Source organism: Dysidea avara, chromosome 15 (assembly GCF_963678975.1).
Source record: "Dysidea avara chromosome 15, odDysAvar1.4, whole genome shotgun sequence".
Taxonomy (NCBI): domain Eukaryota; kingdom Metazoa; phylum Porifera; class Demospongiae; order Dictyoceratida; family Dysideidae; genus Dysidea; species Dysidea avara.
The window spans coordinates 5,574,769-5,599,290 of NC_089286.1; the positions used below are offsets into that span (position 1 = coordinate 5,574,769).

Here is a 24,522-nt window from a genome sequence, read left to right on the forward strand (position 1 = left end):
TGTTATCAACACTCGATCAAGTCAACACTTGCAATTCTGCATCAGTATATTCAGATACAAGCCGTAGCTCTTATCCAAGGACAGCTCTTATGATAATAATTGTAGGCTGTAGAGCAGCTACCATCCAGGGACAGCTATTAAACAAGCCACGGCTATTAACTAGTCAAATACGGTATTTATCACTGTACGTATAAGTGACTGTTAGTGGTTGACTGTTCTATTAGGGTATCTTGAACTTTTGCAAGAATTTTGGACTTGAAAGCACCCCTGTGTACAGAGCACATGAACTCGTGCATGTCAAGGGATCATAGTCAGCAGCCAGTGATGGAATGGACATGTCATGGTGACAAACTGATGCTCCAGTGGCTGCAGCAAACTGACAAGCTGGCTTCACACCAATCAGTGTCCCTAGTAGAGTAGCAACAGATACACTGAGATACTGGATTGTGGATATGTATAGTATCAATACAGGTTGTATGTGTAGACACGTGAATAGTGTAGTGTCTAGTAGGTAGGCGTAGTGTGGGCCCATGAGAGTGTGAGAAAGAGAGGGTATTATATAAACACGCCTCCAACTAGGGATTATAGCAACATGAAGCCTAACTCTTTACTTTTATACAGTTCTTCACAAGCCACAAGGTTAGTGTCCAGTCAAATGGGGAGGGAATAAAATATAGATTTTTAGCACAAGTTTCAGCATAATAGGCAGACTTTTGAGCACTGCAACATAATAAGTACACACAACTGGTTTCGAAATGTTAACTGATATTCCATAACTAATCTGTTATCTTGCTAGCCTATGCAGAATTCCCACAGAATTTTATGACAATGTAGTCTACACCACATGTTACATATCACCAATAACACAGCTATAATACATGAATTTCAAGAATGGATGATGTGGTTGACAACATAATTATTTCTATAAACATATACAAACACACAAGCAATACAAAGTATAAGTAATCAGTTATGCAATTGAATTGTTGTACATGTAAGAAGCTGAAGCAATGTTTAGTTTGTCTTTTACAAGCAGCCATTTCTCTTCGTTTCTTCATGTTAAACCATTTTAATATTTCTTCTTCACTTTGAACTGCATTATCATCTTCATTACAGCATATATGAAAGTTCTCATTAAAGGCAGTAATAATTTCCTGTAAGACACACGTTAACACATACACCATAACAATATAATTATATACACATACCTGCTCCATGGTATTAAATATACATTCACTCTCATGCTGCACAATAGAGGAGGATGTGGGCTGCATCTACAATAGGCAAGTAGTATATTTAACATGCCATGTACTAAGTCTAAACAGCTTACCATAAATGATGGATCACAATAATATTATGGTGAATTGTACACTTCAACCGTGACCTCTGTGTTGAATGTCACCATCTTTCCTGTCTTGCAGTTAGAAAAATGTCTTCTTTCTGTTAACATATTGCAGACTGCTTCATCTTCACTGCTCAAATACTGTGAGAAGAAAGTGATGCTTTAATAACTGGTTGTATATACAGTCTTTTAAAACACTCACCATTTCAATATTATCAGACAACACATTGTAACCACCAGGGATGACCACAAAGACTTCATCTTCTCCTACTTCAGGTCTCATACACCTTGCCATGTTTGAGGACACTGTTCACTACAGCCAAACTCAATACTACAGCCAACCTCAACACTACAGCCAAACTCAATATTACAGCCAAACTCAACACTACAGCCAAACTCAATATTACAGCCAAACTCAACACTACAGCCAAACTCAACACTTCAGTCAAACTCAACACTACAGCAACACTGTGTACTATATATAGTCATTGAAAATCTCTCAAGGTATAAAAAAATCTCTCAAGGTAGAAAAAAAAAATTCTTGAGGTATTTAATTTATTTGTTGTCAACTTCGTAGTTAAACCCTGGGAAAAAAACTCTCAAGGTTTGAATGACATCTCTTAAGATGTCATATGGGTGCCTTGAGAGATTTCACAAGCTCACTGAAGATAGATAAAAACTAAATGAAAGAAATCTTTTGATTGATATTTTATTATTTAAAACAGTACAATGATGAATTACTGCAAAGTGAAGATTGGGCTGTGTTGCTGCTACACTACTGAACAGTTTACAGTGTTATACTACACATCATAACACACTGCTGAATCAGCAATAAAATTATACATCATCAGCCATCATCATCATCTTCTGAAAAATCATCATATTCATCTTCATCAAAGAAATCATCAGGATTAGAGAAGTCATCACTAAGCATCGCAGGATCTTCAGCAGTCAACAAGTCTAGTGCTTCTTCTGTTATGATGGTCTCAGCATCTGGTAGGTAGTAGTCATAGTACTCATCACCAGCTGCTATCTGTACGGCTTCATCTCCATTGGTGATTTGTTTGTGCCTTGCTTCCCAGCTCTCTTCAGTCAGTGGAGCTATATGTACATATGTAATATCCCAATATAATTACCCAAGTCCAAAGCAAAGCCGAGACAAGGGATAACTAACCCATGCAAGTATACTGGGATATAACTATTTTACATCCATTGTGAATTACAGTCTATAAACACTGATTACAGCAATGTACTCTAATTAATTAGCTTGATGCAAACATATACATAATGGGTCCTAAGACTTTCAATCAAGATACTTGCAACAAACAGTGATAATGGCTACCATGATACTCATGTAATACAGACACATTGGGACCAGTAGACCAAATTATCAAATTGTCCAACCTTGGTCATACAAAGGATTATTTTGGTAACACAGTTCAGTGAAATTTTAAGTATGCATGCAGGTACACCAGCATCTCCATTTCATGCATCCATCCACTGTACACATACTTACCACATGTACACATAGTTTCCGGTACATGTGAATTCAAACCCTCAGCATCATTACCACATAGTCATGTATACACATACATATACCGCAGATTTCAAATCTGTTATATGAATGATTAAATTAACTATTCTATTTGGTGAATAGGATGAATAACAACTAAGTGTACATCAGGTATACAGTAATTGTAGAATTTTAAGCAATTGTAATCATAAATTTTCAAAGTCTATGTAATCACAATCAAATGCATCAGTATACAAGCCGCAGTTCTTATCCGAGGGCGGCTCTTATGACAATAATTCTAGGCTGTGAAGCAGTTACTATCCTGGGATGGCTATTATACGAGCCGTAACTATTAGCCAGTCAAATATGGTATTTATTGCTGTATGTATAAGTGACTGTTATATTAAAGTGGTTGACTGTTCTATTAGGGTATCTTGAACATTTGCAAGAATTTTGGACTTGAAAGCACCCATGTACAGAGCACATGAACTCACGCATGTCAAGGAAGGGATCATAGTCAGCAGCCAATGATGGGATGGACTTATCATGGTGACACACTGATGCTCCAGTGGCTGCAGCAAACTGACAAGCTGACTTCACACCAATCAGTGTCCCTAGTAGAGTTGCAGCAGATACACTGAGATACTGGATTGTGAATATGTATAGTATCAACACAGGTTGTATGTGTACCTACATGCATAGTGTAGTGTGGGCCCATAAGAGAGAAAGCAGGGATGTGTCTACAGTGTACCAACCACCACTCAAATAAATTAGCCATCAAAACCACTACAAAATTTTTACCTCTGACATACACAAGTTAAGGCCCCTGGACTCATCCCTGTGTCTTTTGCCATCTGGACACTTCCCTGAGAGAGGATAGAGAAGTGTGTTGTATAAACGCACCCCCAACTAGAAGGTTAAAGTGAGTTTTATTCTGTCCACCATACAGTAAACTCTCTTGCAATACCTCCAGACTCTTTGTAGTGATGCTCATGCACCCAGACAAATCCAGCCACACCAGTGATGCCAAATGTGACGCTAAGTAACACACACCTGTGGGTGGGAGAAACACAATAGGACATTAGTGCCAGATATAACAATATTCAACATTTGAGCTAAGATACTTTTTTGTAGGCTGTTAATGACTTTCCCATTGCAAATGCAAAATAGATTTCAATGCCCAGTCATACTGTGTTTTGATTAGCCCTTATAACCACTTCTTATTTACATATCTTACACAAGGATACTAGTACACACACAGATAGGCACACATTCATACCTACATCAGTAATACCCTGACATGCTCTAGTTATCAGATGCTGTAACTGACAGATAGCAATAACTTGCATCAATCCTTGCATCAATCATACACCTCACCGACATGGTGACCTGGTGTCAACTGGGAAAGCAAATACCCATCTCAAATAATAGGTGAAGTTCAGTTGGAACTTTGGGTACCCAGACCTTTACTCATGGCACATGGCACAGCCTCCTGCAGGATACTAATCCTGCTCCAGAAGATTTGCCTGCACTGACTCAGCATCGCAGCAGTGCAGTGCTGGTTCACTAGGTAGGCGTGATTGTGTATACAGTAGCTGAAGACTTTGCTTTTTGTGTGGGTGTAGTGTGTGTGCACACTGCTTTACATTCTTTCACCAGGTCTATTAATGATCCAGGCCCCACTATCATCCTAGAGGTTTGTCTGTTTCTCTGGAGGTTGCTCATCTGGACTAAATAGACAGTGCTGTAATTAGTTGGATTATTCAGCATCCACTGGCCTGGTGGGTGGACTCCATGGGGATCAGAAGGACTGATGGACAGGTGAGGTGTGCGTGTTGTGTGTGTGTTGTGGTGTGTGTGTGTGTTGTGGTGTGTGTGTGTGTGTGCGTGTGCGTGTATGTGTTGTGGTGTGTGTGAGTGTGTGGGTGCATGCGTGCGTGTGCGTGTGGGTGCATGCGTGCGTGCGCGTGTGGGTGTGGGTGCATGCGTGCGTGCATGCGTGCGTGCGTGCGTGTAAATGAGTGAGCGAATGTGAGAGAGACAAGATTTGGCAAACTGGTTTATCGAGCATTTAATTTGGTGGATAAAAGTTTGGCACCATGTAGTAATGCATGTAGAGTAGTGGAAAGTTCTATTCAGTTGGTGAGCTATTCACAAAGTGTACGTGTTAACGTTGTGTGTTGGTCTGGCGTAGCCGACCCGCGCGCGTAACGCGAGGGTCTGGTGACAGCCGCATTCAGTACCTGTGCCAGCCTTACGAAAAACTGGTGCGTCCAATCAGATCGCTTAGTGACCAATTAACAACATTCTATGACGTTATTCTGATTTGGCCACTGATTATGGCGAGCTTCTTATGTCTTTTCTACAACCAGCACAAATGTAAGGGTTTGTAGAGGAAATATACGTCATTCAAGTACAAGTACAGTAGCTGTCGCGCTCTGTTACCGGAAATTGTCCAAGTGTTCGCGCGTATTTTCAAATTTAATTGCATTCCATCTGCACAGGTATCGAATGCGGCTGTCACCAGACTAGTTGCAGGGGCGGATCCAGGGGGGGGGCTTTGGGGGCTGAAGCCCCCCTTCATATTTAGGCTTTACTTGATCAATATGCTGAGTATTATAATGAAATTTTGTCTCAGCATAATTATATGATCACTAATAATACAAATACTCATAAAACCACCTTATAAACGTCTTTCCAAGGTATTATCAGTGGATTTATGCTAAAATTTATGCAACAAGGACCCGAATCAGCATTGGGGGTTTACAAGATCGAGATACTCTAATAGAGCAGTCAGCTAACTACTCTAATAGAACATTCACTGGAAACATGTAGTTGGTTCTGTTATGGAATTTTTCCAAATCTGCCTGCACCTATACATGCAATGAAATGAATTGGTCTGTTTAAAGGGCTTCATTCATGTACTTGTGTAGTTAATATGTATGACAATACTTAATTCAGGTTCACAATTTCCATTGAAAATGCTCTCAGATTCAATCTTGTATTGTTCAAATTTCAAAATTTTCCACTTTCAACATTATTATTCTAACATGCACCTATTCAGTGTTGTGCAATTGTGAGAGGGGTGCATCATGTACTTGGTTGTCTGTACCTACCCAAACTTTTCCATTAGCAAAATGCTTCAGAGAGCCATACCTATAATCTAAAGGCAGTATATAAAATATCTACAGGCAGAAAATATTATGAATTTTATGTGGAAATGTCTCCAAATTGCAGTGTTTTAGCATCTATTTTTCAAAATTTTCCTGGGGGGGCATGCCCCCAGACCCCCCTAGTTCCAGCATGCTTCGCATGCTGGGAAGTGTGCTTCACTACCTCTACCCAAGAGATTAGTACCTTGAGTTAGCCCCCCCCTTTTATAAATCCTAGATCCGCCCCTGAGTTGTGTGTTAAAAAGCTTTCATTGAAATAATGCGTAACGTAATCGTGGGACTAGGGATCAAGTGTTTTAATAGTTTTACATTTTTTAAATGAAATCTCTTAATTGTTCTATTTAAGTCAAAATAGTAGGCTCAGTACTAATCAAATCTTCTGTGTATCCTTCAAAACATTTTCAACAAATTAAAGTTGGACCTCAAGATACATTGAGCATGAACTCTGATTCATCAGGTGTTCACAACAGGTTCTGCTAGTAATTGTGAACAACTTGGACTAAATGGACATGTGCACATGCCACTGAGCATAGCACTAGTTGATTGCAAATGTTCATCTCTTTGTCAACCCTGGCCCTGCTGCATTTTTTTTTTTTTGGTATTAGTGGTAGATATTAAAGTGTATACAATCGTGAAGTGTATACAATCATGAAGTGTATGAAATATAAGAAAACTTTAAATGTAGATAATTGGTGAAAGGTGCTTAGAATGTAGCAAGGAAAAAATTTGAACTCAGGTACTCCTACTTTACTCTGAAGACACAATTTACTGTGATTCTTATTTCTCTGGTGTGCAACTATAGTATTGTCAGTATTGGGTTTTGCTATTGCATTTTCTGCTTTCAGGCATCAAAATTAAAAGTGTCATGTCTTTATTAATACCTTGGTGTTGCGTATGATTAAGGCACAGGGTAGAGGCACAGCCTGCATACCCGACATGTGTATGATGTGTAGGAGTTATTATATGCATTGCAGAGTCTTACCATTGCAGTGCTAGGGTTGTTTGATTCATGCTCTTTATAATTGTAGCATCACGTGTGCCAGGACTTTGATAAATTTGAAGAGTGACGTACTGTCCACATTCATGCATGATGCAGCATGTATGCTAAGGATGGTACTTATTGTGAAAAAATTTTAATTACAATGCATCTCAATAAGTTTGTGAATACGGGGGTTTTGATTAATGTGTATTCCAGTAACCATGTGGGTGTGTGCTATCCTTCATGCCACAATAGTTTATTTTGAATGTAGCATATATGTTGTGAGCAAGACTATGGAAATCAGTGTTTCCGATTGTGTCAGTCAATATTTAGATATGGCAACACTACAGTGTATTTTGTGTTATTAATGTATATGTAGTAATACTGAAGTCAGATTCTTTTTGGCTTAATGTTGACTGGGTTAATTTTTATTCATGGTACGTTTGAACAAGAAACATAAATTCTATTTTATACAGTGACTTTACATTGGAAGATACCAAGCAATGGGAATCTTGCACATCAAGTTCTAAATTCAAAGGTGAATCATATCAACAGTTACATTCTTCTTAATGAGTGACATCTGGTGGGAAGGGGTGCTAAAGGGTCATGTAAATTGTTGATTTATAGGTGTAGCATTGTTACCATAGCACCATGTTTCAACCTATCCTTTTACAAATAATTTGTGCATCTAAGTATGTATTTTGCATTTGGAAACATATTTTGTAAATACATACGTACATTTACCTTTCAAAATTCAGAAAAGCGTAAACATAATGGAGTCAGGATTGCCAGTTAGAATAGTTTTACTTCTGTTCTGTTGTGTCTGACCCAGACAGTGTATGTTTGACTGGATTGTAATAATTAATGCATCAGGAATGTGTATAACGTACGTAAGTCCAGACTTACATAGTTTGATTAGGTCAACATAATAGTAGGCCAGATACTGTCTAATTGTGTTTAGATTTCTAGTTATGTGGTTTCATTGTAAAAGTGAATCGAGTAATATTTTAGTTGCTAACAATTAACTAAGTGTTATGGTTTCATAATTATAACCTTGCATGTCACTTTTCAAAACCTGTGTTTTTTTAAGTACTTGTAGAAATATATTGAAAATGCCTCTAGTCGAAGTACATTGCTTTACTTGTTTCCTTGCAGTTTAGTCTAGTTTGGTGACAAGCTCAGAAGCAGTCATCACCTACTTATGGAAGTCACCTTGGTAAGCTGTAATAATTCAAACTGTATTAAGTTATAAATGGATAATTTTTCCCATATACAGAGAATGTGAAAAGGGAGTGTGACAGACTGTTAAACATTTCATATTGTGTATTATGACAACTATGAAGATAGTTATGACAACTATGAAGATAGTTATGACAACTATGAAGATAGTTATGACAACTATGAAGATAGTTATGACAACTATGAAGATAGTTATGACAACTATGAAGATAGTTATGACAACTATGAAGATAGTTATGACAACTATGAAGATAGTTATGACAACTATGAAGATAGTTATGACAACTATGAAGATAGTTATGACAACTATGAAGATAGTTATGACAACTATGAAGATAGTTATGACAACTATGAAGATAGTTATGACAACTATGAAGATAGTTATGACAACTATGAAGATAGTTATGACAACTATGAAGATAGTTATGACAACTATGAAGATAGTTATGACAACTATGAAGATAGTTATGACAACTATGAAGATAGTATGTAAAGTTATTCACTATAATATTATATTGAGAGTAAAATTTTACTCTACAAATCTTCTTGTGGTAAATCTTCCAAAAGTTTGAAGCTTTACTTTGTTAAAGTCATGCCAATGATTAATGTATAATCAGTCAGTATACACTGATAAACATAATGCCTCAGTTGCAATGCAGGTCCTAAACAGCTGCATAGAATACAAATGTACTAAAATTACATCCATAGCAGCTGCTGTATAGCTACAAGGAGAACTGCATGGCTTTGCAGCTGAATTTACATACCAATATATATTATGAAGCTTTGGAGGTTTGAACCTTTTCCCCAGGCCTACTGCGTACATTTGTGTTTGATTTTTTTGTTCACATTTACTATAATTATTTTGACTGTATCGGGTTAGTTGGTAATGATGAAGCAGCAATTGTAAGGGGTGGAGGTACAGTGCAGTTAGTAGTTTAATTACTAGTAACATTCATGTAGGAATGTATTTTCTCTATAATTTGGTATGTACACTTTACCAACTAAAACACATCCAGCACCAATATATATATATATACGTATTTGTGTCCACCAATCTGTTGCTAATGTGTTGAGCCTGTTGACCACTACAGAAAAGGATAAGTACTGGGCTACTGTGTTATGGGTGGTGCATTAGGGTTAAGTTTGCATTTACAATTTAAAAAGGAAAAGGTTGAATTTGTTTTTATGTTTGAGTACCTATTATTTGAATCATATTTAATGTCATAGATTTAATCAGTCTCTCAGCTCATACACTTATATGGCATATACATATCCATTCATACATGTAACATGTCAACAAGAAAATCAACACAATGATGGAATCTCTTCCCACTTCAGGAATTGCATTCTGTGATAGATCAGTTAAATACTCTAATAGAACAATCATTGAATCGATATACCTTAAGATGATAATTGTACCTATAACTTGTACTGTACTATAATTATGTGAAATGTAATACTATTGTTAAAAGTATTTAGCATATTATGATCTTAATAGTTACTAACTTTTAAAATGGAGAAGCACAACAGAAAGAAATGTGAAATCTGAGAGTCTTGATCAGTGTATGTACATAGCATAGTATATTGGCACAAATATTATCAATGACAGGCATGACTGAATTTGTGAAAAGGTACTTTTTCCACACATTTTACATGTCAGCAAACAGAATGATGTAACATTTGTCTCCTTATACTGATTATACTTGCTCTTAGTTTCAAAATGCAGTCTGATACTTTAGCTTGATTTAAAAAGTTATGAAGCTTTGAAGTTAAAAAATGGGTCAAATTTTATGTGTGAAAAAGATATCTTTTTGCAAATCCAGTCACTATATAATTATGTTGTAAGGATTTTTGTCATATATATTTATAATGTGACTAGCTACGTATACATGTGTATGTAATATAATGTATTTATTATTAGAGAGTATTTGATTACAACGGTTTTGACATTCATATACTATAAATCTGTAGCTATTTTTTGGCTAGTAATATGTATAGCATGCGCAATGTCTCAGATCATGTCTGCATGCTGAAGGCAACATCTTTTACGTGTTTGCATGTAATAATACAGTAATATGCAGCAGCAAGATCATTTGGCCATATAATATGTTACATGTACTATATAATAACACAGGCTAGGGTTGCAAAATATGTACAGGCTTGTATATGGTCTTACTGAGTTAGTGAGTTATATGTGGTCTAGCGTTAAGAGAATTCCTACGTATATGTTAATAAATGTCCCAAACATCACCCCCATTCCTTCAGACCGTTTACAATGATGAAGAAAGCATTATTCTTTGTTCACATAACATAAACAAATGATATTATACGGCAATGAAAAATGTATTGTACTTTACAGTCCTGGCAACTCATAACTGGGTAAAACCTGAAAAATATACAATCACGGTACACTGCATGTCTGTATATGTTTTGTACCAGCTCACCAAAATAAATGTAGTACTTCCATAAGTTGGAGTGTTTCAGTTTGAAAAACACACTGTATGGAAAAGAAATATGCTGAATAAAGTGTACATGGCAGTAGCTCAATCCAATTAGAGTAGTGTTACCTCACAACAATTAGTTGACAGTTGGTATAATTATCACATCTACATATGTAAGCGTGTACTACATGTTTAACCCATTAACACTGAGCTATGTACAAAGATGCAACGTGTGCTAGGACAGAGTTAAAGAAAAATACACATTAAAAGTATTGGCCACAAAGGAGAACAATGTATGTTAGAAAATGGTATCCAGAGTTTGCTTCGATGTCCAGAGTCTCATTACTGGTCAAGTGGCACTAAGAAAGTTGTGGCTAACAAATTTCACCCACCATTTCCTAAGATAATGAGACAATGAAAGCTTCAGTAGTATGATGCAATAGAAACCTCAATCATTCTAATGCCTCCACTACAGGTATTTATACTTCAAAGATGCTAGCTTCCAGTGTCTTAGTATACACATGTATAGCAAGAAACTTTTATCCCTACCACATTATTACAATCCAGTCAAGCATACTCTGTCAGTAATGCAATATAAAAGTGTGCAGAGGTACATATGTAGTACTATGTCAGACACAACAGAACAGAAGTGAAACTTGGACGTCAGCTATTCTGAATGGCCATCCTACTATACTATACTCTATGTACTTGTATGACAATTTTTTTTCTTTTCTGAAAGGTACGTAATACATACATAAGAATACACACTATATGTTTTCCAAAAGGCAAATATTATACTTCCATGCACAATACATTGGGTTAAATTGTGAAAGGTATGTTGCTATGGTAACAATGTTATAGCCTCAATTTTTCATGACCCTTTAGCACCCCTTCCCACCAGATGTCATACTTTAAGAAGAATGCAACTCTTGGCATGACTAACCTTTGAATTTTGAACTTTGATGCAAGATTCCCATTGCTTGGTATCTTCCAATGTAAAGTCACTGTATATAATGTGAAAACAATAATCTATGTTTCTTGTTCAAACTTCCATATGTATGTACTAGTAATAGCATGGGTAGCAGTAAAATTTGGGATAAATAGTATTGGAAATGGGGATAAATTTCACGAGGCGAAGCCGAGTGAAATTTACCATTTCCAATACAACAAGAGTGGTATTTATCCCAAATTTCACTGCTACCCATGCTATTCCCAGTTAATACCATACTCACTGCTTATACGCATACTGTGCATTAGCGTTGCTATGTATGTACGCAATTTGTCACTATGTACTAAACACGCGTCGACACTAATTGGCGCTACATTGTTAACATAAATTCTAGCCAATGAAATTACAATTACAACTTTTTCACTGCTGTCAGTGAAATACGGGATAAATTTCACTGCTACTATTGAGACTTTTGTATGGACAGTGAAACAGGTATGGTATTAACAATGAAATTAACCCAGTCAGCCAAAAAATAATTTCATTTTTTAGTAAGTAGGTGGCTCCATCAGGCAGATTACTCTGGTGTATGACATAATATACATTCGTAATGTAAACATTGACTATATGACATAATCATAAACACTGATTTGCATAGTCTTGCTCGTTACATGTGCTACACTCAAAATAAATTGCTATGACATGGTACACAGCACACCCCCACAAGGGCCAGGGCTGACAAAGAGATGAACATTCGCAACCAACTAGTGCTATGCTCAGTGGAATGTGCACATGTCCATTTAGTCCATGTTGCTCACAATTACTAGCAGAACCTGTTGTGAACACCTGATGAATCAGAGTTCATGCTCAATGTATCTTGAGGTCCAACTTTAATTTGTTAAACTTTCACGAAAATTTTTTGAAGGATACACAGAAGATTTGATTAGTACTAAGCCTACTATTTTGACTTAAATAGAACATAATTTTCATGATTAAGAGATTTCATTTTAAAAATGTAAAACCATTAAAACAATTAATCCCTAGTCCCACAATTACGTTACGCATTATTTCAATGAAAGCTTTTTAACACACCACATTAACACGTACATTTTGTGAATAGCTCACCAACTGAATACAATTTTCCACAGGATGTACTACTCTACATGCATTACTGCATGATCATATTGCTGAGGGAACCAATTAATTGTTAGACTTCTTCACATTCCTTGGACAACTATATAGAGAAAAAAACATAAAATCACTGTGAATACACCTTGTTTGTTTACCTGGAGCAGTCACTGTAAACTAGGCGCTGTGCTATAAATTGAATGTCACATACCATTCAGTTGCAAGCTATGCAAATTCAGTATATAATGGTTATTATAGCAACAATCTTTCACCACACCCACCTTACAGAGCTCACACTTGGTGATGATATAAAACACTGAGTCATACCATAATGAAGGACTGCTGGTAACTAAACTCTGGTTACTATAGTAATGTAACACACACACAAAGCAAATAATTATTAGCTACCATGTTCACGGTCACATCATTAACCCAGGATACCTGCACACTATAGAGGTATAACACATCATACATGCAAAACCTTTGGTGCCCACAATGCTACATTTCATGGTTGACAAGTAAGCACCCAAATTCCCACCCAGTGCTCTCGAGATATATTTTCATGACGTCAGATGAACGTAGCTATAGATACAACTGATTGGAATCATAATGGTATTTTCACAAACCATAATATTAACACTTTTTTGTAAGTCATGGAAATACATCCTGTGGAAACCAAGCCATTATAAAAAAAGGCAAAGGGCAAGGGAATTTGATCTATGCTGCCCGGCGAAAATAATCTGCATTTACAGATTATAGTAATTTCAGTTGAACTCCTCTGTCATTCAAGGGAACAACAGTAGTAGTTGAGTTTAGATCCTTACACATTATATTGCAAGACCAATGATTTGACTTCATTGCCACCTCACGTATACCACATACTGTAAATGGCAACGGTTTGGTGGGACTGAATGACGTTTAGCAAATTTGGCAATTTATAACTTAGCTATTGTATACCATCTGATATTGGCTATGTAGCAAATGTGCCAAACTTTTATCCAGCAAATTAAATGCTCAATAAACCAATTTGCCAAATCTTGTCTCTCTCACACTCACTCACTCATTCACATATGCACGCACGCATGCACCCACACACGCACGCATGCACCCACACACGCACGCATGCACCCACACACGCACGCATGCATGCACCCACACACACACGCACGCACACACACACACCACAACATACGCACACACACAACACACATACCACCACAACACACACGTGCACACACACACACACACACACAACAACACAACACACACACAACACACATGTGCACACACACACACTACAACCACAACACACACACACACTACAACCACAACACACACACACAACACAACACGTACACCTCTTCGCCACCTGTCCATCAGTCCTCCTGACCCCCATGGAGTCCACCCACCAGGCCAGTGGATGCTGAATAATCCAACTAATTACAGCACTGTCTATTTAGTCCAGATGAGCAACCTCCAGAGAAACAGACAAACCTCTAAGATGATAGTGGGGCCTGGACCATTAATAGACCTGGTAAAAAAATGTAAAGCAGTGTACATGCACACCACATCCACACAAAAAGCAAAGTCTTCAGCTACTGTATACACAATCATGCCTACCTAGTGAACCAGCACTGCACTGCTGTGATGCTGTTATTATCTACTTTACCAGTTAGGCACTGGAGGGTGTACACAGAAGGCAGAACCTGTTCAAGGTGTTTACCCATAGCCTCGGAGCCTAAGCAAAAATCTTTGAGCTAAATATCCTAAAGTGAAATGGGACAAGTACCTAGAAGGGCTGAAAAAAAACCAACCCCATCGTGACTTGATCTGCAGGCCACCCAGATTAAGGCCAAGCGCCACACTCGGAGCCAACTTTGGGGAGGCCACCTAAGTAGGGAAATGTTGTGGTTATTATGCTGAGTCAGTGCAGGCAAATCTTCTGGAGCAGGATTGGTATCCAACAGGAGGTTGTGCCATGTGTCATGAGTGAAGGTCTGGGTACCCCAAGTTCTAACTGAACTTCACCTATTATTTGAGATGGGTATTTGCTTCCCCATTAAACACCAAGTACCCATATACAAATGGGTGGGCTGCTTTCCCAGTTGACACCAGGTCACCATGCAGGTCCCCATTTAACAGCTGGGTACACACACACACACACACACACACACACACACACACACACACACACACACACACACACACACACACACACACACACACACACACACACACACACACACACACACACACACACACACACACACACACACACACACACACACACACACACACACACACACACACACTCACTCACACTCACGCACAAACACACACACACGCACAAACACACACACGCACGCACACACACACACAAAGCCCTCAGCTACCATTGATACATTACCTGGTGAATCACTGGACCATGGCCAGTCATGAGGTGCTATTGAGTCGGCACAGGTATATACGTCTCACAGGATTAAGTATGGGCTGTCATCTCATCTGGGCCTCACCCGTTAGGTGAGACATCGACAGTGGAAATTTGCTTACCGATTTAACACTTGCATGCATGGTCACTATTGGTAGCAGTGGCATAGGATAACTAAAGTTAGAGCCTAGTTGGTTGGCTTTGCAACTGGGCAAGCATCAAACCAGGACCCTTCATGCCACATACCCCGTGTTATCTGGGCTCTATGCATACAGTATCTGACACTAGCACACAAGGTTAACTTACGTACTATCAACTGTCTGCAGGAAGACCAGATGCTGGACTCATGTATCAGCCTCCCTGGCTAACTCGATGTCGGTTGAAACCAGCCCGAGTGTTCTGGTCTAGGGATGAAAGCTATTATGCATTAACTAACCCGAGAACAGCCTCAGTGATTTCAGCCACTAGCGAGAAGCTCGACAAGAAAGTCTCCTAGAAAGTATATTAGTAGTGATTGTGGGAGACCAGCGCTGGATAAGTAACCTAGACTAGTATACTATTCTACTGTTCACGTTACACTACAGCTCCCGGTGTTTATGAGTATTTCTCCATTTTAAGGCACATTTGACAATATGAGTATTTCTTCATTTTAACGTACGATACTACGTTGCAACTATCGCGTAGCTCTTTCGTGAGCCACGCCCACTTATCGCATTACCAACATATGCTCAGCCACGCCCATCTGTTAGTAAGTGCAGTATGTAGCACGAAACTGAGGGTATCTATGGTGAAGGGTAGCTATTGTCAGTAGGTGAAGACCTTTTTTTTTTTTTTTTTGGTCTTCAACCTACAGCTAGGCTGAAGTTGCAATATTTACTCAACACGAATCGAACGCTCAAAATGTAGACTCGTTCGCTCGCTCGAGACTAGCCGAAACACGTCTCGGCTTTAATTAATCCGGGTCAATCCGGATCACATCCAGGTCAATCCGGGTCACATCCGGGTCAGTGGGTCATCCGGGTCAGCAGTAGTGACCCGGTTTCAACGTTGCTATGCACAGCATCACATCTTTACTGCAAAATCTCTCCTGGGGCTGTGAACCACTAGAAGTTTGTCAAATGAAAGCTCGGTTACATATGTTGTTTAAAAAATGTTTAACAATCTTGCAGAAATTCCATATCAATCAACAATAACATCAACAAGATACCATCACAGCTACAAACTGATTCAGCTGTCCTGTTGAAAAAACCCTATCAAATATTCCTTTGCCCAAACACAATCCTATCAAATATTCCTTTAGTGTCCCAAACACAATCCCCATGTGGGAACAAATTACCCAGCACCGTGATTGAATGTAACTCACTAGATAATTTTAAGTATAATTTAGATAATTACTTTAATAGCACAATAATTGTATGATCTTGTTGTATTGTATATCTGTGTATAACCTTCGCTGAGCGAAGTTTCACAGTAATGGTAAATAGTAATAATAATAACAATAATTATAGTAATGAATGGATAATAATTGAACACAACAGACTATAGTGCTACACAGCATATTGATCATAAACACAGACACACACAATGTTTGCAGCTCAATCTACATATTGTATGTATTATGGTGATAACCTTCACTCAGATGAAATGTTATGGTCAAATAAATAATAAATCAATATAACTGTCCTTGTGCTCCTAGTTCAAGATTTCCTTCTCCTCCTTTTGTAGGAACTAACTATTACTGTTAATCAGGAACTACTGCTAATGAATATGCTAATTTTGCCTACTACTTCAACGACCCATTGTGGGACGGATCTGGTTGCATCACAAGCAACTGTTGTGACAACCTTACCCAATCATGGTTTTTTGAGAGTTGAATGGGACTGGGGATTGTCCACTGGCTCTACCTTGATTGATCAGCTTGAAATCTATATTCAGTAACATTACATTTGCCCATGAGTTACACTGCATGCCTACATAATTTTGACACAATCATAGCATAGTACTTTTACTGAACAGATGTCCATAGTGAATGCCCTGTAAATACAGTGTTTTTATGTCATTCTCAGTACAATGTGGATATCTCATAATGCTGGCATTAACTTTTCAACTGATTATGTGTCAAAGTTATCAGACAGTACCGTACTGTTTAGTAAGGTTCCCCTAAAAATAACACGAGCCGCTAAAGGCTGCATCTTAAAACCATCATAGAAAAATCATACACAACTAAAATGACTTTTATGGAATACTCTATTCAATATCAGTTATACAGCATTTAAATCAAGAAAACATTTACAGGCATCCAGATATAGAATTTTAAAAGCATTGTTGAAACCCATAATTTGGTCTGCCTGCCACACTGTCTCACTGCCTGATAACACTCACAAGGAAAGAGACGAAAGGAAGTAGTGCATGCACAGCCACCATTTTATGCCACAACAACAAACTCACAGGTGAGTTGTGCCTTTTGTGGTGCCAATGAACGTCTACCTTCTACATTTGCTATTCCTTTTTATTTTTCAATTAAATGGTTGTCTTCTTCTTCATGCAAGGAAATCATATAGAGGCGTCAATTTTCCGTACTCTTCTTCAGGACAACACTGGCTGTCGCAATGAACATCAGTGTGCTGGCTTCTGTTTGGATACTTGGCATTGTAGCAATGTGGGAAATCCCTTTTGAATGGTGAAAAACAATCTAAATTCCCTCATTGCTACAATTCCAAGTAGGGATTAAGGCGATCTTCCACTTTGCTACAATGCCAAGTAGGGATTTTCCCTTATAATCTCTTGTTTATCACTGGAACCCAGCTGCTTCATTTTTAATTTTATGGATTATCCATTCCTTATATACACAGGTGTTAGGAATCAAAAACATTTGGAAGTATAGGAAACTTTCTATTTCCACTTGTTATACTGCAGCAGTTAGAAATTGAAATATATATCATGAAGATTGCGAAACCCTATAGATGGTACAAATGATACATATGTGCAGACGTTAAAGCATGTTAGTGTACACCTTATCAGTCCAAAAGTGATGACTACGGTGTGCCATAAATTTTCTAAATTGATTTCACATCAGATTGGGTAATGTAAAATAAGAGTTCCCCTACAATTGGGGGCTCCACATAGACAAGGCACCCTTTCTTCTTCAATAGGAAACTTGTAGTCATAAGTGATCTCTTCTGTGGACCTTAAGTCTCTCTTAGAGTAAATGACTATCTCCAAATTAGCATAATGTTTAGGCTGTCAATGGAGGAGACGAGTGGGTAATTATATAACTACACAGTTCAGTAATTGTTTGTTACTGACTTACATCATGGCAATGGTTGATGCATGAATTTTCCTTTTTAATAGCATTGATGACATAGTCCAGGTCCAGTAGCTAGATACCAGCAGCAGATGAATTACAGGAAATTGTGTGGTTACCTAATGCAACTGCACATAGCTAAGCATAGAATATCTATGACATAAGCTACCATCTCATCAGCTGTCATGGTGAACAGGAATACCAAATGGACTTGGAGAATTTGTGCTGTTTCTTCTTTTTTTTTTTCATAAACTACCAAGGACAGATATCTCAAAAAGCTAAATTTACAAAACTTTTCCTGTACTGACATGCCCCCAGACTCTCTAAATGACATGCTGAGTGTGTTTCTCACTCTGCACTACTAGTTGTATCAACCAGTTGCTACATTTTTTAGCCCCACTATAGATGCCCCTATCCCCTTGTAGATCAGTCCCTGAACTACTGTTGCATCTTTGAAAACATGTATAGTTTTCTGTTGTGCAAATATTAGATGCATGGCTCTCTCACAAATATCAGAGCAATACATGTACATTTGCTATTTCTAAATAAACACCAGCTCAAATCTTTTCCTAGCAACGCTCCTAAATCTTCTTTCCCCTTCTTGTGCTTCTGGTCTCTTCCACCAAAAAGCGTCATACCAGCAGAATATCTGCTTATCACTTGAGTTGACTGAGTTATAACAACATATTCAAGCTAGGAGGAAATGACCCAAATTCTATGTTCATGTGTAGCTGATGAAGGATAATGACTATAAGGAAGGAAGTCATCAACAACTGCTGTACAATAAGTGCAATGAGCAGTGTTGTTACTTATGTAACGCGTTACGTAATATTATTACTTTTGTGGTAACTATGTAATATAACGAAATATGCTATATAAAAACAGGTAATACAACTCAAGCTACTTTACTTACAAATGTAACGCGTTACCTAAGTAATATAGTTACTGTAACGAATCTAATATTACATAATATTGTTACTATATGTAACGAAGTTACTAATCTCGTTAGTAATCCACTGGGTAACGCCTAGCCACAACGAAGTAATGAAGCCTACTGAATGAAGCTTATTCACCAGCTTCTTACTTATAACCAAGATTTGCACATTGGCCAACAACGAAATCATGTCAGTGATAAAGTGGTAGTTTCACACGTGACAGCTTAAGGCTGTGGACACAAAGTAATATAATATGTAATATTATTTATAGTTACTTTATTTTATGGGTAATATGTAACTGTAACTAAATAGTTCAGTTGCAAGTAATATGTAATATGTAACTAGTTACTTTTACAAAGTAACTTGCCCAACACTGGTAATGAGTGTTACATGGCAGATCCAGGTATTGCTGTATACATGTCACTACAATAAAATGCGTATTTGTGCATATGTGGTACGCTCTAAATGTGTTGTACATAGCATGCACTCCTGTGGTGTATGTGATGTGTAGGAGATGATAGTTCACATTTGCTAACTAATGGGCAAATGTGAACTATCATCTCCTACACATCACATACACCGCAGGAGTGCATGCTATGTACAACACATTTAGAGCACACCACATATGCACAAATACACATTTTATTGTAGTGTGTACATTTTTGCAAGTCATATAGTGATTAGTTAGACTATTGATAAAAAGAACTAAACAGTATGTACCACTTGTCCACACACAAAACATGAGTAAGAGACTACTGGATTACGTGTATCCTAAAATGTTAATGACTTATGATAATGACTGTACACCATGTGTGCACATGCATACACAACGAAGTTTACTAAACTTAATAATTAAGCTTATCTCCTTTTTTGTACTATGTATGTATCTCACTGACTCATATCTGCATAGCCCATGTGCTGCTCTATATCATGCTGTATGCATGGGTCCTGCTGATATGCCTCCAAGTAATTATATAGCAACCACTCACGTCTAAGCATACAGAGAAATGTAGGGTACGGGTAGTGTTAAGACAAATGTGAATGTTGAACTGCACCAGATCCTTTTATTTACCAATGATAACGAAAAAATGTAGAGGCATGGCTAAGGTGGGAATGGTAGGGCACAGGCCAGCTTTAGTGCCCTACCAACTCAGTTTAAGTGAGATCGAAATACCCTAATGGAGCAGTTACCCTAATAGAACAGTCAAGAATACATTTTTATTTAGTATGATAGTAAATGATAAACTGCTTAAATCGCTCTCAAATTCAAGTTTATAGGGTCTAACTTCAAAAAATTTCCTTGGGGGCATGCCCCCCAGATCCCCCTAGCATTAGCATGCAAAGCACACTGTGTGCTTTGCACATCATGATTAATATGGGTGCCCAACCAATCCTTCAGGGCTAGCTACACCACTGAAAAAAATGGTGATTTAGCCATGTAAAATGAAATACTCTATATATAGAAGGCCAGACACCTAGCCAGTCTTGCCACGAGTGTTTGTCAGTATTGTTAAATACGTATTATGAAAATTGCAATGAATTATACTACATGTATTAAAGACACACAATGGACATAACATAACAGAAATTGCCACTGACTTTATCCCCACATGTGCTAGTTGTGGGCGGAGAAAAATAGCTCACTGCAGGAGCCAGCTAGTGGATGGATGAAAGTAACAGCGTGTCACGGTGTCTGTCAGAAGTCATTTGATGGAGTAAGTTGCAATAATAAGTCTTTCCCCCATTAATAGTATATGTTATCAGATGTGTGTGCAGAGCTAGAAGATATCAGAAAGGGCATCCTGAAGGTGAACTGGTAATATGCATTCGGTCAAAGAATTGATGGCTACTATATATGTTGATGGACTGTTCAACAAGGGTACTTATAATATATAGCTATCCCTATACATCAACACATGTGTAAATACATTCATAGGCTACTGGTGATGTGATGACAGCAATTTACATAAGGCAGGATGTGTTAGTTGTAGTAATATATAACAGCACTGTATGGGTTTCTGCATCTTTCGTAGGTAGTAACTATTACTGTGAGTCATGAGGTGAGTTAGGACATGACAGTGTTGATGACCCATTGTGGGACAGATGTACTCGTATTTCTAGTAAGTGTGCACTGAAACACGACCCAACCTCAGTTCTACCTTGTGTTGAATAGAACTACCACCAGTGATATAGAAGCTATAATAGACTGTGTAATACTGAGAGAGCTAACAATTGACCAGCTAAACTCTAACTTTAAAATATTAATACTTCCACTTGTCTGCACATATAATTGTGCCAAATTTCTGTATATCATCTAAACAACTGTTGGTGTGATGGTTGCTTTATGGCCATCATTTGTAATGGCTGTTATGTAGCATTGATCTGAGGGCAGGCTTGATAACTGATGCCCTTGAATAGCTTTGATTTCATACAGTCACTGGTGTTATCCAGCTGTCCAGCAATTAATAGTCAGTGCCGGCAAGGGAATTCCATCTAGTCCAGGAAAAATCATAAAGTTTTTTCTATGAATGTTAAAATATTCATACCAACAAACAGGAAGCGAAGTAATTTCTGATTATGAATTACACACCAACAAAGTTATCATGATGTTGCCGAGCTCAGACATTATACAGCCATATGTGTTTACCATGAGTTACACACACCATATCAAGTTGGTTGGACATATTCCAAGCATCAAATGCTTATCATGATCTATGTTTGATCATATTACAATTACAAAATGAGTTAATATAAATACCCTATGTGAGATCATAACTTAGGTATTCATTAATAGGCATTTCTAGCTATGAATATAGTAGTAGACTACAGCAAACATGCATTGGTAGGGTTGCTGTGTGGTTTAAATACAATAACTTTTTTGCCATTTCTTTTATTAATACGTACCTACATATGTAGTACACACAAATTGCATCGTGAGTGACTTGGAGTGAGCAGCCAGACTTGTGATCCCTTTTCACAATTCACTATTGATGATGATGTTGTCAGTGATCTTCATAATAACAGTGATCCTCACTAAGGAACTGGTGATGGCTACTGAGCAGTGTAGTAAGTATCAGTTTAAATCACCTTTCTACCCTGGTGAGTCTTGTGAGGACATCTATAATAAGAATCCTGAATCTCATGACAAGTCAGGATATTATTGGATACTAGATGGTCCAACGATAGTATATTGTGGGATGACTTATACTGGATCATCTTGTGAGGACATCTACATCAATAATCCTGAAACTGGTGACAAGTCAGGATACTATCGTATTAATGTCAACCAGTGGAAATTCTGTAACATGACAGAAATTGCTTACAATACCCCCACATGTTTTGGAGTGGGTGGAGGATGGAGAAGAATCACAAACATCAATATTACTGCTGGAGGTAACTGTCCCAGTGGCTGGACAAGGGCAACAGTGTCTGGTGTTAGCTTCTGTCAGAAGTCATTTGATGGAGCAGGTTGTAGTTCTACTGTCTTTCCCGTTAATGGTATCCATTACCAAAGGGTGTGTGGAAGAGCTAGAGGATATCAGAAGGGACATCCTAATGGATTCATATCTGGTCAAACAATAGATGGCCACTATGTTGATGGACTGTCAATCACATATGATAGCCCACGTCAACACATATGGACATATGTTACTGGTTCCTATGAATCAAGCTGTCCATGTTCTACTCCAACTACTTTTCAACCATCTTTTGTAGGTAACAGTCACTATTGTGAGTCAGGTCGTGATGGTTTGTCTGATGTTCATGGTACATACCACTTTGATGACCCATTGTGGGACGGATCTGGTTGCATCACTAGCAACTGTTGTGACCGTAACCAACCATGGTTCTATCATGACTTGAGTGGAACTGCTACAAGTAATATAGAAGCTAGGATATGTGATAGTAGAGCATTTTCTAGCGGTTTTACTTTAATTGACCAGTTGGAATTATATGTCCAGTGATACTGCTATTGTCCAACTGCATATTACAAGCATTGACACATCCGCTTGACACTAATGCACATTTTGCATGCAACCAATTGCTATATTTCTGTTGTTAAGAAATTGATACAAGTCAGACTTTTTACAGCATAATTATTTCTCAACAAAAATGATTGACATGTGAAAGTTATATACTTTGTGTATTTACAGGGGATAGCATCATAGAGACATAGCCAGGATTTTTCAAAGGGGGCTTGCAATTGCAACAGTAGTACTGAGTTGCCAGATGGGGTCATTGAGAGATCTTGAATATTGTAATGTTTCAAAACAAACTAGCTAGCTACTATGGATTATAAATGCATGAGTTATTTGTATTTGCAACATCTAGGAAACAGCCAGCTACATAGTGAGGCTACACATACAGACATGAATCCACTGATAATGTGGGGAAGGACTTATAAACAACAAAAGTGTATTCTTGTACACTCAAGTGATAGATACAGGAGGTCTAGCTATCCCCATGACTAAAATGAACTGCAGACTATCAGTATAAAAACATTCCTTGGAAATGAAAATTTCCTTCTCATAGCTATTATAAATTGTTAATGCATGACTATTCTATTAGAGAACCTTGACTGCTCTATTAGAGTATTTCGATCTTTAATAGACAAAATACTTTCATCTTTAGATCCTTCTGAGACTTGAATCTGTTATTGAATCTTGTTGATTTTTGTTGTTAAAATTGTTGCACTTGAGGTTGTGCTGTATTGCATGTTGTTACTCACTCACTTTTTCCGTGTGCTACCAAACTAAATGGTGTGCTATATTGTTCCTTGAATTTCAAAGAGAGGTCTTTCCTCCCTATACCCCTACATGATGAATCCAAAGTAAAATCCAAAGAATAGCATTCAAAGTGGTGATCAAGCATCCCCTCCTGCCTGAAGAATACTAGCTATATATACCACAAGACAAATCTCCTTGTGTGTGTGTGTGTGTGTGTGTGTGGGGGGGGGGGGGGGGGGGGGCTTTAGCTAGCTAGTGACCAGATTCACATGCACGCAAACACAGGCAGACAGACACATATTATGCACATGCACAGGCAGATGCACACACACACACACACACACACACACACACACGCACACACACAGAG

The 24,522-nt window shown here is 37.9% G+C and overlaps 2 protein-coding genes and 2 long non-coding RNA genes across 13 annotated transcripts; 2 read left to right on the plus strand and 2 right to left on the minus strand.

Annotated features, from left to right (window-relative positions):
* Positions 1 to 2,035: 2,035 nt before the first annotated feature.
* LOC136245519 (uncharacterized) lies at positions 2,036 to 4,808 on the minus strand. Of its 3 annotated transcripts, XM_066037047.1 has the most exons (5): positions 3,823 to 4,807; positions 3,657 to 3,764; positions 3,550 to 3,595; positions 3,350 to 3,500; positions 2,036 to 2,443 (listed from the first exon to the last, which is right to left on the minus strand). In XM_066037047.1, exons 2-5 carry the CDS (start codon positions 3,707 to 3,709, stop codon positions 2,190 to 2,192), a joined length of 504 nt encoding a protein of 167 aa, XP_065893119.1. In that variant the 5' UTR covers positions 3,710 to 3,764; positions 3,823 to 4,807; the 3' UTR covers positions 2,036 to 2,189. The 3 variants fall into 3 exon arrangements, with proteins under 3 accessions (XP_065893119.1, XP_065893118.1, XP_065893120.1); XM_066037046.1 differs by lacking the exon at positions 3,550 to 3,595 and having other exon boundaries at positions 3,350 to 3,469; positions 3,759 to 3,908; positions 4,135 to 4,808; XM_066037048.1 differs by lacking the exons at positions 3,550 to 3,595; positions 3,657 to 3,764 and having other exon boundaries at positions 3,350 to 3,469; positions 3,823 to 4,806.
* Positions 4,809 to 6,956: 2,148 nt separating this feature from the next.
* On the plus strand, positions 6,957 to 8,400 carry LOC136245520 (uncharacterized). The gene is made up of 3 exons (XR_010695912.1): positions 6,957 to 7,545; positions 8,163 to 8,223; positions 8,284 to 8,400. It is a non-coding gene; the product is annotated as an uncharacterized lncRNA (long non-coding RNA).
* Positions 8,401 to 10,519: 2,119 nt separating this feature from the next.
* Positions 10,520 to 16,000, minus strand: LOC136245413 (uncharacterized). 6 transcript variants are annotated; one of them, XR_010695844.1, is made up of 8 exons: positions 15,733 to 15,997; positions 15,496 to 15,681; positions 13,043 to 14,292; positions 12,920 to 12,986; positions 12,741 to 12,867; positions 11,631 to 11,691; positions 10,691 to 10,743; positions 10,520 to 10,632 (listed from the first exon to the last, which is right to left on the minus strand). It is a non-coding gene; the product is annotated as an uncharacterized lncRNA (long non-coding RNA). The 6 variants fall into 6 exon arrangements; XR_010695846.1 differs by having other exon boundaries at positions 13,043 to 13,124; positions 14,131 to 14,292; positions 15,496 to 15,984; XR_010695843.1 differs by having other exon boundaries at positions 13,043 to 13,124; positions 14,120 to 14,292; positions 15,496 to 15,977.
* A 4,060-nt stretch (positions 16,001 to 20,060) lies between these two features.
* LOC136245416 (uncharacterized) lies at positions 20,061 to 23,559 on the plus strand. Of its 3 annotated transcripts, XM_066036938.1 has the most exons (5): positions 20,061 to 21,143; positions 21,193 to 21,307; positions 21,365 to 21,408; positions 21,462 to 21,548; positions 21,602 to 23,559. In XM_066036938.1, exon 5 carries the CDS (start codon positions 22,419 to 22,421, stop codon positions 23,388 to 23,390), a length of 972 nt encoding a protein of 323 aa, XP_065893010.1. In that variant the 5' UTR covers positions 20,061 to 21,143; positions 21,193 to 21,307; positions 21,365 to 21,408; positions 21,462 to 21,548; positions 21,602 to 22,418; the 3' UTR covers positions 23,391 to 23,559. The 3 variants fall into 3 exon arrangements, with proteins under 3 accessions (XP_065893010.1, XP_065893009.1, XP_065893008.1); XM_066036937.1 differs by having other exon boundaries at positions 21,462 to 23,559; XM_066036936.1 differs by having other exon boundaries at positions 21,193 to 21,548.
* Positions 23,560 to 24,522: the final 963 nt, after the last annotated feature.